At 35.1% G+C, this 13,809-nt stretch overlaps 2 protein-coding genes across 2 annotated transcripts; both read left to right on the top strand.

The window, feature by feature from the left end:
* The first annotated feature begins 4,541 nt into the window (after nucleotides 1-4,541).
* Nucleotides 4,542-8,678, top strand: LOC135950663 (uncharacterized). Its single transcript, XM_065500196.1, has one exon. The coding sequence runs from the start codon at nucleotides 4,542-4,544 to the stop codon at nucleotides 8,676-8,678; it is 4,137 nt and encodes a 1,378-aa protein (XP_065356268.1).
* A 337-nt stretch (nucleotides 8,679-9,015) lies between these two features.
* On the top strand, nucleotides 9,016-10,752 carry LOC135950670 (uncharacterized). The gene is made up of 2 exons (XM_065500202.1): nucleotides 9,016-9,939; nucleotides 10,300-10,752. The coding sequence occupies exons 1-2, from the start codon at nucleotides 9,016-9,018 to the stop codon at nucleotides 10,750-10,752; spliced, it is 1,377 nt and encodes a 458-aa protein (XP_065356274.1).
* Nucleotides 10,753-13,809: the final 3,057 nt, after the last annotated feature.

Below are 13,809 nucleotides of genomic sequence, written 5' to 3' on the forward strand. Positions count from 1 at the left end.
GGATACCTTTTGTTTTGAATTTTCAAGTGGGCGTGGTACCTCCCATACAAAGTTAATTTTAAATATCATATATTTTGGAAACAATAAACGCTATAGTCCTCAAATTTTGCATGAGCAATATCACCGTTTGTATAAATATTTGAGGCCAAAATGGGAGTTGAAGCCACAGAGGGCGTGGCACCTCCCATATGATGATAATTAAAAAACTATTATATGGGATATAATAAGAGATAGAGTCCATAAATTTTGCACGGTTATTCTATCATCAATATTAATAGTTAGGACAAGAATGGGCGGACTATCAATAGTGGGCGTGGCACATTCCATACAAACTAAATACTAAAAATCATATCTATGTGTATAATTTTGATATGTAAAGCAATGAAACTTTGTATGAATTACATATTTAGGCCAAAAATGGGCAAACTAGCTAAAGTGGGCGTGGCACATTCCATAGATATAATGACAAATTATATATAGGGAAAGCTATAGCAGCTACCAATATTAATTTTTAGTACAGAAGTGCGCGGACTACCAACAATATTAAGTAAACGTTAAAATTTGTATACATTTGAAACCCTTATATATATATAAAAGTCAATGTGTGTTTGTTTGTATGATTGTTAGCGTATTTGTAATGGCACTCGACTTACAATAAGACAATTAATGAACAATCTAATCGGAGCGACCGAATTATAACTTCGGAAATGCCATTTGATTTTATTTGATTGCAGCTTCCTATTTGCTTAGTATTTGCAATGACAATTGATAAAGCTCAAGGTCAGTCTTTGCAAATTTGCGGACTAAATCTAGAAAATCCATGTTTTTCACATGAATAGAAACTAATTTCAGATAGACTAACCCCCATTTTCTCAATATCTGGTTATCGTTTTTCGTAACGATAAACCTCCATTTAACATTTTTTTGTATGAGAACTGCCAGTTTATCGCCACGATAAAAAATAACCAGAGATTGAGAAAATGGGGGTAAATATATTGTAAATATTTAAAATTTAAAAAAATTACAAAAAGTACCATCCGAATAGAAAAAAAAGTACCAAAAAGTATCCCCCAGAATTCTCATTCACTTAGGTCCAGATATGCTTAATTTCATGTTTCTAGGTTCATTATTATAGAAAATTCAAAAAGTACCATTATAACAAAGAAAAAGTACCATGAAGTATCCGCTTGAATTTTGACTCACATAGGACCATATACGCTTAATTTCATATTTCTAGGTTCATTATTACAGAAAATTCAAAAAGTACCATTAGAATAAAGAAAAAGTACCAAAAAACCAACACATGTGGTTTCCCACACACTCGGGTCCATATAAGCTTCATTTCATGTTTCTAGGTTCATTGGTGAAGAAATTACAAAAAGTACCATCCGAATAAAAAAAAGTACCAGTACAGTTGGACTGACTTTAATTTTATTTGCGTAACCTTGGCTTCAATATGGTGGGACCATGTTAAACGGCGATCAAGATGGATACCGAGATATCGCACATGGCTCTGTTCTGGGATTTTGATATTATTTATCTGTATGGAAGGGCAACTTTTACTACGTTTATACGCACGGATTATTCGCAAATAAAAATATTGCATTTAGAAAAATTTGCCGCATAAACAGTGAATTAATTTTTTATTTGCGAATAGCTAACTCACGAAACAATTCCTGATTAACGACACTATTTGCAAATAAGATTTTAAGCATTGTCATATGTTTTAACGTTTTTAGTTTATTAAGCCGTTTTTAAAATATTTCATTGTGTTTTTGCATTACTTGGATTGCAAAACAAATATGAATTCTAGATTCTATCATTTTTGCATTTAAAAAAAATAAAAAATTTATCATATTTTGTTCAAAAACATTACTAACAAATTATTTAAGTTTACCATCCGACATCACATAAAAACAAAAATTTTCCGACTTATAAACAGTGAGATAGTTAAATTCAAATAATTTTTATTTGCGAATAGGCTACGTATAAACGTAGTATTTCTCGTCTTAAATAAAGTAAATGTAACGTGAATACATTTTGTTGCATTGACCTTAATTTTCCATATGTTCAGCCATTTTTCCATTTTTCGATGTGAGACTGGAGTTGTTCAGAAGCTATTTCGGGGTTTTCATGTGTACTTAAAAAAGCGGTATCGTCCGCAAATGTAGATGTGTGAGTCAGTGTGCTCGTAGGCATATCTGCAGTATATAAAATATATAGGAACGGCCCTAGAATGCTTCCCTGTGGTACACCAGCGGATTTTTTTTCGACGTGTTGAGATCACATCCTTTGATCTGATTTGGAAAGATCTTTCTTGTATGTAATTTTTAAGCAGTTTATGTACGTTTGCAGGTAATAATCTAGTAATTTTGTGTATTAGTTTATCGTGCCAGACTTTATCCAAGGCTTGAGATATGTCAATAAATAATGCGGAGCAATACTGCTTGCTCTCAAAGGTTTTCCGAATAAGTGTACCTATCCGATGTACCTGTTCGATAGTACTATGTTTCCTTCTGAAACCAAATTGATGGTCAGGAATAATGTAATTTTCGTCAAGGTGCACTATAAGTCTCTCAAGTAACAACTTTTCGAAAAGTTTTGATAATATTGACAATAGGCTAATGGGACGGTATGATGATGGGAAATATCCAATACGTAGTATTGAGTTAAATATGAACAAAATAATTCTCAGTGCTGAGTTGGGCAGATTACTTATCATCGTGGTAGTAATTTTATGTATACCAGGTGATTTTCCATCCTTAATACCTTTGACCGTCGTCCTCACGGCAGAAAACCGGAATTTTAGTGGGGCTGGCACCACATTATTTATGACATTATCTCTAATATATGAATTTGTATCATTTGGGGTAAATACTAAGGTATTCAATCGATTAACCGTTAATCGGTTAACCGATTAATTTTGGACGGTTAACTGTTCGAATAATTTAAAATTGCCTATTTTCAAATAACAAATAAACCGATTAATTTGTTTCGATTAACAGATTAACCGAAATTCCTTTTTTTGCACTTTAAACAATTTTTTTGTATTTATTTTTCCCTTTCAATTCAAATACAAATTTCAAATTAAAATTAGATATTTTTGGAACATCCAATAAACATGATTAGTGAGTATGTATGACATATTTAATTTGCATGTCTTTGAAACTTTGTTTGTATTTACATGTATAGACGAAACTTTTTTTTTGAAATGAGTCTTTTATCATTGTCGAGGCCCAGGACGAGCCCAGCGATGACGACTTACTTGACATCGATATGGAGCCTCTCCTATAAATAATGTGACCCTCGCTCGCTATGCCTCTGGTTCTTTTGCACTATTGTGAATGGCGCTTAGGAAGATTGACAGTTGACAATTTAAGTCCTGTCAATCAGCTTAAGCGCCATTACAGTTTGAAAAAACCACCGGCAGCATCAGCAGCAACAAACCAACCCCTATTTGCAAAATAAACTTTTATAACGTTTGAGAAAACATAAATCTTTTATTTTTCCTACTTACGTTAAACCAATACACCAAGTAAGTGCATCCTGCATTTTTTGTATTCCCAAAGTTATTTATATATGTACATACATACTCACGTATAAATAACTTTGGTTTCTATTTCTTTCAACCCCGTTGAAAGACAACAGCAAAAACAAAACCCAACAAATTTCCAAGCATAAAGCTAGAAGTTTGTTTATGGTCCTTTTAAACCTTTATTGTACCAGTGATACAATAATTTTAGAACACATATAAACATTTTTATATTTCTTTTTTTGTAAATATCAAAATTTTAACTATAAATTTATACAAATCACAAATAAATATTAATAAGTATTGTTGTTTTATTAGTTGCATATTATAGTAACAAAACAAGACAAAAACAGTACGGTTTCATGCAACTCTGTGTGAAAATTGTCAGCATGTGAAAAGAACAATCTAAATAAAATTTTATAACATATATTGTTTAATGCGGTTGATTTGCGAAAGTGAATAAAAATATTTTATTTAATTTATTATTTTCCTTACCTATAATTTCCGCGCATTCTCACTGCTAGCGGTTAATATAAACAAATTAAACAATTCATATTTATTTGTGATTTCCGCGCAATTTATTAAATTGTCAGCGGTATAATAACAAACTTGGTTCACATTACGTGAAATTATTAATAATTTATAATATAATATACTTATAAAAAGTAATTTCCGCGCATTTAAGGTGCCAGCGGTTTATTTATAAATTTAAAAGGAAAAATAAAATATTAAAGTTCACATTACGTGAATTTAATTCCATAATTTTTTAGTTTACTAAAAATAAGAATTGCTATTAAATTGCATTTATTTAGTAGTGAGTAATTACACTTTGTTGTTTACAAAACATTGCTTTATTGTTACTATTTGTGGCAATTACAAGCTATCTCAGCCAGCTAACATTTCAAAATCTTTAGCAATAATATTATCAAAAATTCCGCTTTGTAACGCAATTGCGGTTATATATCATTTAAAATATTGTATTATCGCATTAATAACATAATACATCAATATGGGTAGTCAACCTCATTCGAAATTTGTCATCGAAACAGATAACTTGTTTGATGAATGCGAAAACTTCGCGAAATTAAATGTTGAGGATTTGACAGAATCCTTAGTAGAAGCGAAACTGGAATCCTTAGAAGAGGATTGGAAAACCATCCGAATTTCCTATGAGACAATTTATAGTACTTTAGATTCTGTAATATCTCAGGAATTTAAGGAATTGGCACGAACTAGATTCAGGGAATGTAAAGAAAAGTATCAGTGGACGAAGGCAAATATGAACGACCTTCTGAAGGCCGCAAAGGGTTCAGTAAATACACAGAACGGTCCACAGCATTCTTCTGTTTTGGGTAACTCCACATTCTTTCCAACAAATACTACATTTGACCTGTCTGAAATTGGTGTCCGAGTACCGGCTTGTGACATGAAGGTTTTTAATGGTAGTTATGAGGAATGGCCATCCTTTAGGGATATGTTTTCAGTACTTTATCATACTAATCCAAGAGTCTCCAAGGTTGAAAAGTTTTTCCATTTACTTAATAAAACTTCTGGAGATGCCTTAGCAATAATACAAAAATATCCCTTAACGGAACAAAATTATTTAGCGGCCTGGAATGCTTTAAAAGCAAGATATGAGAATAAGAAATTTTTGGTTGAAATTCAACTAAAAGCTCTTTTTAACATAGAGCCCGCTACTAATGAAACTAGCAATGATATTAATCGAATAAGGACAACTATATGTGATTGCCTTGCGATGTTAATAGGTCATGGTATTCGTGTTGATCAATGGGATCCAATTTTGGTATATTTGTGTAGTAGTAAATTACCAATACAGACAATTACTGCCTGGGAGGAATCTTTAGAAAGTGATTCCGAAATGCCATCCTGGATTCAGATGGATAATTTCTTAAAAAGTAGACATCGGGTAGTTGAAAGGATAGAGAGAGCACGTGAGCAAATTCATGTGAATGAAAGTAGTCATAAGAGTGATTCGAAACCGGGAACTAGTAGAAATAATACTGGTAAAAATTCGATTCAGCGATCAGGTTCGAATAATCAAAACTCCTGTCGATTATGCAACGAGAATCATAATCTCAGAATATGCAAAAGGTTTTCAGACTTTAATGTCAGACAACGAATTGACTATGTAGAACGGAACAATATATGTAGCAACTGTCTATCACCAACTCACGTCAGCAAGGATTGTAAGAGTATATTCCGCTGTACGCAATGTAAAAATAAACATCACAGCTTATTACATTTGAATCAAAACGATAATAGTGAACAGATTAGAAGAAGTAATCAGGGTGGAAATAGACCGGTAAATTCGTTTCATACGGAATCAACACAACCGATAAATGATATAACATCGGGAAATGTTGATGTTGATTTACAGTGCCCTTCGTGCAGTAATGCAACTCCGACGAATGTCCAAACTCATTTGTCGGTTAATCATGACGATATTTTGCTACCAACTGCTTTGGTGCAAATTAATCATTTGGGTGATAAATTTACGGTTAGAGCACTGATTGACTCTGCATCGAAAAGGTCTTTCTTGACTGAACGAATTCAAAATAGGTTGAATTTGAAAACAGAATCTGCAAATTTCGAGATATGTGGATTAGGAGGTACAATAGTTGCTAATTCGAAGAAACTTTGTAACATAACATTATGTGCAGAGAAACATAATTTTAAGCTTGATACTCAAGCTGTGATTGTTTCAAACTTAACGAGTTTGATGCCATCAGCCTCAATTTCTAATCCTAATCTCACCGAGATTAGTGACTTAAAATTGGCGGATCCAACATTTTATGTTTCTTCTCATATTGACTTGTTATTGGGAAGCGACGTCATACCATATATTTTGCTTGAGGGAATTCGAAAAAATATTTTGGGAAATATGATTGCACAGAACTCAGTTTATGGTTGGTTTATTTATGGCCCATTCAAGATAAACTCGCTTTCACTCGTTGCGGTCGATGTAAGTGAAAAGGCAAAAGAGGAAATCGATATAGGTATTCAGCTTAGGAAATTTTGGGAAACAGAAGAGATTTCCAATAATTCTGTCTTATCCGAAGAAGACAAAATTTGTGAGAAACTTTTTGAGAAAACCACTTTTCGACGAGAAGATGGGCGATATGTGGTAAAATTACCATTCAGGCAAGAGTTTCCTAAATCAATATTTTTGGCTTCATCTCGCTATCAAGCAAGGAAGCAATATATTCATATGGAAATGAATTTGGAAAAAAAATCCTACCTTAATATTTATAATGACATTTTGAGGGAATATATTGATTTGGGTCATATGCAAAAATGTAATTCTGCCGAAATAAATGAAAATGGTAAATATTTCTCGTACTATTTGCCTCATCATGCAGTTTTCCGACCTGAGAGTGCTTCAACGAAAGTCCGAGTAGTTTTTAATGGATCACGTAAAACACAAAGTTCATATTCATTAAATGATATTTTATATAGTGGGCCAACTCTTCAGTCAGATCTTATGACTATAATTTTGAATTGGCGGAAGTATAAGTTTGTTTTCAATGGTGATATTGAAAAAATGTATCGTCAAATAATGATTAATGATTCGGATAAACCCTATCAGAGAATATTGTTCCGCAATACCAATACAGGCAACATAGAAGATTATGAATTAGCTACGGTAACTTTTGGTATAAATTGTGCACCTTTCTTAGCAATTCGAACACTTCTACAGTTAGCAGATGACACGGAAACTAATAATCCTTTATCGTCAAGAATATTGAGAAATGAGACATATGTAGATGATGTGTTATCAGGGGGACATACTTTGGAAACAGCAGTAGAGTCTCAGAGACAGTTGTGCACCGCACTTAATTCTGCTGGCTTCCCATTGAAGAAAATAACTGCAAATCATCCACTATTATTGGAACACATTCCAAAAGATAATCTTTTGAATGACGATTTCTTAAAATTTAAGGATTCAAGTTCCACAAAGACTCTTGGAATTCGTTGGAACGCTATGAGTGATTCTTTTAGTTACAAAATGGAGGAAATTTGTATAGGAAATACGGTAACGAAACGCCAAATCTTATCTTGCGTGGCGAAATTTTTTGACCCGGCAGGATGGCTAACGCCTATAATTATTCAAGCCAAAATTCTCCTTCAGGAATTATGGCAAGATGGTGTCGAGTGGGACGAGAGTGTTAAGTCACATATTTTTATAAAATGGAACATTTTTATCGAAAATGCCCAATATATTGAAGAAATAAAAATACCACGCTGGGTTAATTTTCAACCTGAAAACTTTATTCAGTTGCATGGTTTTTGTGATGCCTCAGAGAGAGCATACTGTGCCGCTCTTTACATAAGATCTGAGAATCCGAACAATAGAAGCACACATTTATTAGTGGCTAAGAGCAAGGTAGCACCGTTACAAAAACTTAGTCTTCCACGTTTGGAATTGTGTGGCGCTTTACTACTTTCCAAGTTAGTAAGGCATGTCTTATTTAATAACTTGTTCCCAAGTTCATCCGTTCATTTGTGGACTGACTCCACCATTGTTCTTGCATGGCTTCAGAAACATCCATCTTCGTGGAAAACTTTTGTAGCCAATAGAACTTCTAAAATTATTGAAAATGTTGGGGATGCCACATGGAGACACGTATCCACTTCCGAAAATCCGGCCGATCTCGGAACAAGAGGATGCAAGCCACAGGAGTTATTGAATAATCCATTATGGTGGCATGGACCAATTTGGCTTCTTAGTTCTCAAGAACATTGGCCAACTTTTAGCCAACCATTCCAAGAACCCCCAGAACAAAGGAAAAGAATAGAAGTTAATTGCATAACCGATTCAGTCCATTCCTCGCCTTCCAACAATGCTTCAAATGCTCAAAATATATTGACTAATGACAAATCTCCACCTTCAAGGTGTCAGATTACGCGAGCAAAAAGAGAAATTGGTGATGAATTCTATATAATCAACAGTTTCACAAGATATCACCGAGCACTTCGCGTGATAGCCTATGTTTATCGTTTCTGCAGTTTAGCCTCCAACAAGAGTACAAATCGAGCTGAACCTTTAACGCAGAACGAGCTCAATAGATCTAAGATCGCATTAATTCGATTAACTCAAAGAGCTTATTATGCTGATATAATATAAAGATTTGTCCAACTTCAAATCTATCTCAAAAAAAAGCTCGTTAATAACATTAAACCCTTTCCTAGACTCAAACGGACTTCTAAGAGTTAACGGTCGCTTAGTTAATTCATCTTTGAGCTATGAGGAAAAATTCCCAATAATCATTCCATACAAATCAAACTTATCCGAAATGATTCTTGATTTTATGCACAAGAATCTAATGCACGCTGATATCTCTCTTATGATGAGTATGGTGCGATACCAATTCTATATACCCGCCCTAAAGAGAGCAGTTAAAAAATGCGTGAACAAATGCTTGACGTGCGTTCGTTATAAACAGAAAGTCTTATCTCAGATAATGGCAGCCTTACCAGCTGAGAGAACTACGTTCTCCTTACCGTTTACCTTTACTGGTGTAGACTTTGCTGGTCCGTTTCAGATAAAAGCCGGCCATTTGAGAAATTCTCCATACATGAAAGGCTACGCCTGTATATTTGTATGTTTTGCTACTCGGGCTATACACCTAGAACCATGTTCTAATCTTTCATCTGAGGCTTTTCTGGCCACATTTGATAGGTTCGTCGGAAGACGAGGGTTACCGAAACGTTTGATGTCTGACAACGGTACCAACTTCGTAGGCGCAAGTAAAGCATTGCTTGCTGAATATGCGATGTTCTTAGAGAAAGCTTCAAAGGACATATCTGAAAGATATGCTCTCCACGGCTTCGAGTGGAAATTCATTCCCCCTAGTGCACCGCATATGGGAGGCCTGTGGGAAGCTGGAGTTAAAAGCTTCAAGCTTCACTTTAGGAAGGTTGTAGGAAATCAAAAATTTAATTTCGAAGAATTCTCTACTCTTTTAGTTAGAATTGAAGGCGTTCTTAACTCTCGTCCTTTATCTCCGATGACCGAGGACCCTGAGGATTTAAACGTATTAACTCCCGGACACTTTCTACGAGGTGCGCCTATAATGGTTCCACCGGAAATGGCAGAGGATGACTTAAATATTTCCCTTCTTAACCGATGGGAGAAACTAAAGGCTCTTCACCATCGATTTGCGCAAAGATGGAAAGCAGATTATTTACAAGAACTGCACAAACGCTACAAATGGCGTTATCCAAAGAAGGAATTGATTGTAGGAGATTTCGTCATAATAAAGGATGAACTACTTCCTCCTAGTGACTGGCGTTTGGGTCGCATTGAGAATATTTATCATGGATCTGATAAACGAGTGAGAGTAGCTGATATTCGAACCCAATATGGTTTGGTTACTAGGCCTATTGTAAAACTTTGTTGGTTGCCAATCTCGGATAAGTAGCTTATTTCTCTGTTTTTACTATTATATGTCCTCATATGTAATCACTATTTCAAATATTGTTTACCTAATTTCCTTTTTTTTTCTCCTTGGTTTTCCCCTTTTTTTGTGTATTTTCAGATAAAAATGGACCCCATTAGACGCGCGGAAATCTGCTTGATTTGCTTTCAAGCCCATCAACTAGGTTCTTGCAGAATCTTTAAAGGGTTTTCGGTCCGTCAACGTGCGTACAGTGTGAGAGTTCACAGGTACTGTTCCAACTGCCTATCACAAGGCCACCACGTAAGGGACTGTAATTCAACTACCGCATGTGGTCGATGTGGACAGAAACATCACACTCTACTCCACAAGGAACGTCGTGTGGAGTCTGATGTAGTTCCCCCAACTCAAAGGCGCTCTGTCCAAGATCGGCTACAGATCCATAATCGTGTAACTTCACCTCAACCACTGCAGAGGTTGCAACGCACTGCGCGTCGAGTAGCTGACGATGAAGTCCACCAGCGCACCCGTGACAACAGTCGAGAGTCGGAGGCCCTTCAAGTTCTAACCTCACGGCAAAGGCGCTCACGAAGGAGGCCTAATATGTTGCAGCGACAATTGGAACAGCAAGCCGTCGGACAGGCCACAACCCACCAGCTGCTTCGTCAAATGGTCGCCACAATGAACCGCCTAAGCGAAGCCATTTTAGTTGCACCCGTGCAAGGGGGCCGGCATGTCGAGGCCCAGGACGAGCCCAGCGATGACGACTTACTTGACATCGATATGGAGCCTCTCCTATAAATAATGTGACCCTCGCTCGCTATGCCTCTGGTTCTTTTGCACTATTGTGAATGGCGCTTAGGAAGATTGACAGTTGACAATTTAAGTCCTGTCAATCAGCTTAAGCGCCATTACAGTTTGAAAAAACCACCGGCAGCATCAGCAGCAACAAACCAACCCCTATTTGCAAAATAAACTTTTATAACGTTTGAGAAAACATAAATCTTTTATTTTTCCTACTTACGTTAAACCAATACACCAAGTAAGTGCATCCTGCATTTTTTGTATTCCCAAAGTTATTTATATATGTACATACATACACACGTATAAATAACTTTGGTTTCTATTTCTTTCAACCCCGTTGAAAGACAACAGCAAAAACAAAACCCAACAAATTTCCAAGCATAAAGCTAGAAGTTTGTTTAATCATAACTAAACGAAGCTATTAAATTAATCAAAATCTAAAGCAATCCAAAAAGGAATATGTATTCTTTATCATGCTTTTGATTTCTCCAACATATACAATCATCGAGAGAGCGTTTTTCCAAGAAAAGTTTTATTAAATCTAAGGAAAAAAAATCGTTGAAATTATATTCTTTTTATAAAAGATTATTTCAGAAAATCTCACTAAAACCCTAAAAACTCACACATCGCTCATTTGCTGCAACAACGTCATAATTAAAAAAAAGTAGTTTCGACAAAAACGCCTTTGAATGTTTTATGACATTTTACTATTTCTTAAATAAATTTTAAACAAATTTTTACTTATCAAATATACGAGAAAACATGAATTTTAATTTTGATGTTTACAACAAAAAAATACTCTCATACAAATAATAATTGACTTTTTTGAAAACTGATAATTTTGTATTACTCAGTTCAAAAAACACGGATTTTGAGTTATGACGTTGTTGCAGCAAATAGGCGATATGTTCACAAAAATGATCTCAAATACCTTATTTGCCGTTTTTTATGTTTTTGTACACAAAATTCGTTGTTGTATTTTCAATTTAAAATAGAAATTATTCGGTTAATCGAATAATTTTAAATTAACCGATTATTAACCGAATAAATCGATTAATTATTTGCTCGATTAACCCATTAAACCAGAATCCCGATTAAGTGAATACCCTAGTAAATACATTCTCCAAGTGATTGGCAAATGCTTCGATTTTTTCTGAAGTATTTTTTGCCCATTCTCCGTTATGAAGGCGTATGGGCGACTCATATACAATAGGGCATTGCATATTTTTCACAGCTTTCCAGAGACTATATTCTGTTTTCTTAGTAGGGTCTAAGTTTTTAAGATAATTTCTCAGGTTAGATTCTTTATTAATCTTTAGGGCGACGTGAAGTTTTCTTTGGCACTGATTAAGTTTAGCCTTTACGTTCGGAGATCGCGATTGCTGCCATTGACGTCTGAGTGTTCTCTTTTCTTTGATAAGATACTCAATGTTTTTAGGACATTTTGAATGTCTGTAATTCCCAAGGGTGACTGGGGCGTAGACACTTTAACGGCGTTTGTTAAAATGTCTGTAAATATATCGACAGCGGATTGTATCTCATATTCATTTTTCAATGAGATGTTTTGTGGCAAGTGTGAGCTAACATACATTTTATACTTTAACCAGTTTGTTTTCTTGTTAGGGAAACAAGAGTAAGAGTTTTCCAATTTACTTGGAACTGCCAATAACGTTAAAACTGTAGGGATCACTGAAATAAATTCTCGTTTTATATTCTTGATTACAGCGAAGTCAATTAGATCGGGAATCTTATTAAGGTCTGTGGCCAATAAGTAGGTTGGCCACTAGATATGGCATCTAGTCTGTTAGACGATATTGCTTCTAACAGTTGCCTCCCTCTAGGAGTAATAAGGCGAGAGCCCCAAAATGTATGTTTTGCATTGTAATCACCAGCTGCTATAAATCTTGGACCTAGAGTCCTAAAATATTCGAGAAACTGCTTTCGATTAATATTATACCTAGGAGGACAATATATTGAAGATATTGTAACTCTACCATCAGGTATATTTATAGATGTGGCCTGGATGTGATCCGTTTTATATTCTGGCATTGGGAAATGCCTAATATCCTTTCTCACTAATATAGCTGTTCCACCACAAGCTCTACCACTTGGATGTTTTGTATCATAAGTATAGTATCCGTTAATTCTGAAACAGTTCTTTATGGTAAAGTGTGTTTCTGAAACGAGTAGTACATAAATTTCCTGAAGGTGGAGAAATTGTTGTACTTCATTCTAATGTTGGCTAAGGCCGTTAGCATTCCAAAAACAAATTCTTAGAGAATTCATTTTTTATTTAGCAGGATCTGCATGAGCATGCTTCGATTCTGCATCAATTGTTGAAACATATTTTGCATGTTCGCCATGAAACTGTTCATGGTTTGAATTAGATTCTCAATAGAGCTTTGAGAGTTAATGTCGGGTACTGGTACACCCTCTTTTAATGCATGTGCATATGAAAATAATGGGGTATTATTTCCATTGCTTCTTTTCATTTGGGTAACTGAACCCTCATTTGTCGTATTGGCATACGATTTCTTTTGATAATTATCATTTATGATGCCTCTATATTGAGCACTAGAAGCACCAGTGTTTGTTTTCATTTGGGTAACTGAACCCTCATTTGTCGTATGGGCATACGTTTTGTTTTGATTATTGTTTTTTATGATACTTCTATATTGAGCACTAGCAGCATCAGGAAGGCTTGGAAAGTTAGAAGCCGTATATTGAGCATATAAAGGTCTTCTTGCCTTCGTTGATTCCTGTATGCGTAGGAATACTGGACATCCACGGTAGTTTGCTGTGTGATTTTGACCACAGTTAACGCAGCAAACAGCGTTGCCAACTTACGATCAGTGGTCAACTGAAAGCTTTTATTCAATGCCCACAGATATGTTACAGTTTGCTATTACAGCACTGTTATTTGAAAGCATTAGGCTACTTTTAAATCAGCCGTTAAAGTCGTTATATTTGAATCCAAGTACAATTTCGTAACACTGCCCCACGCTTAAGCCTGTTCGTCCCGAATAGACATAGATTCACTTCTCCCATAGGCAG

Source organism: Calliphora vicina, chromosome 1 (assembly GCF_958450345.1).
Source record: "Calliphora vicina chromosome 1, idCalVici1.1, whole genome shotgun sequence".
Taxonomy (NCBI): domain Eukaryota; kingdom Metazoa; phylum Arthropoda; class Insecta; order Diptera; family Calliphoridae; genus Calliphora; species Calliphora vicina.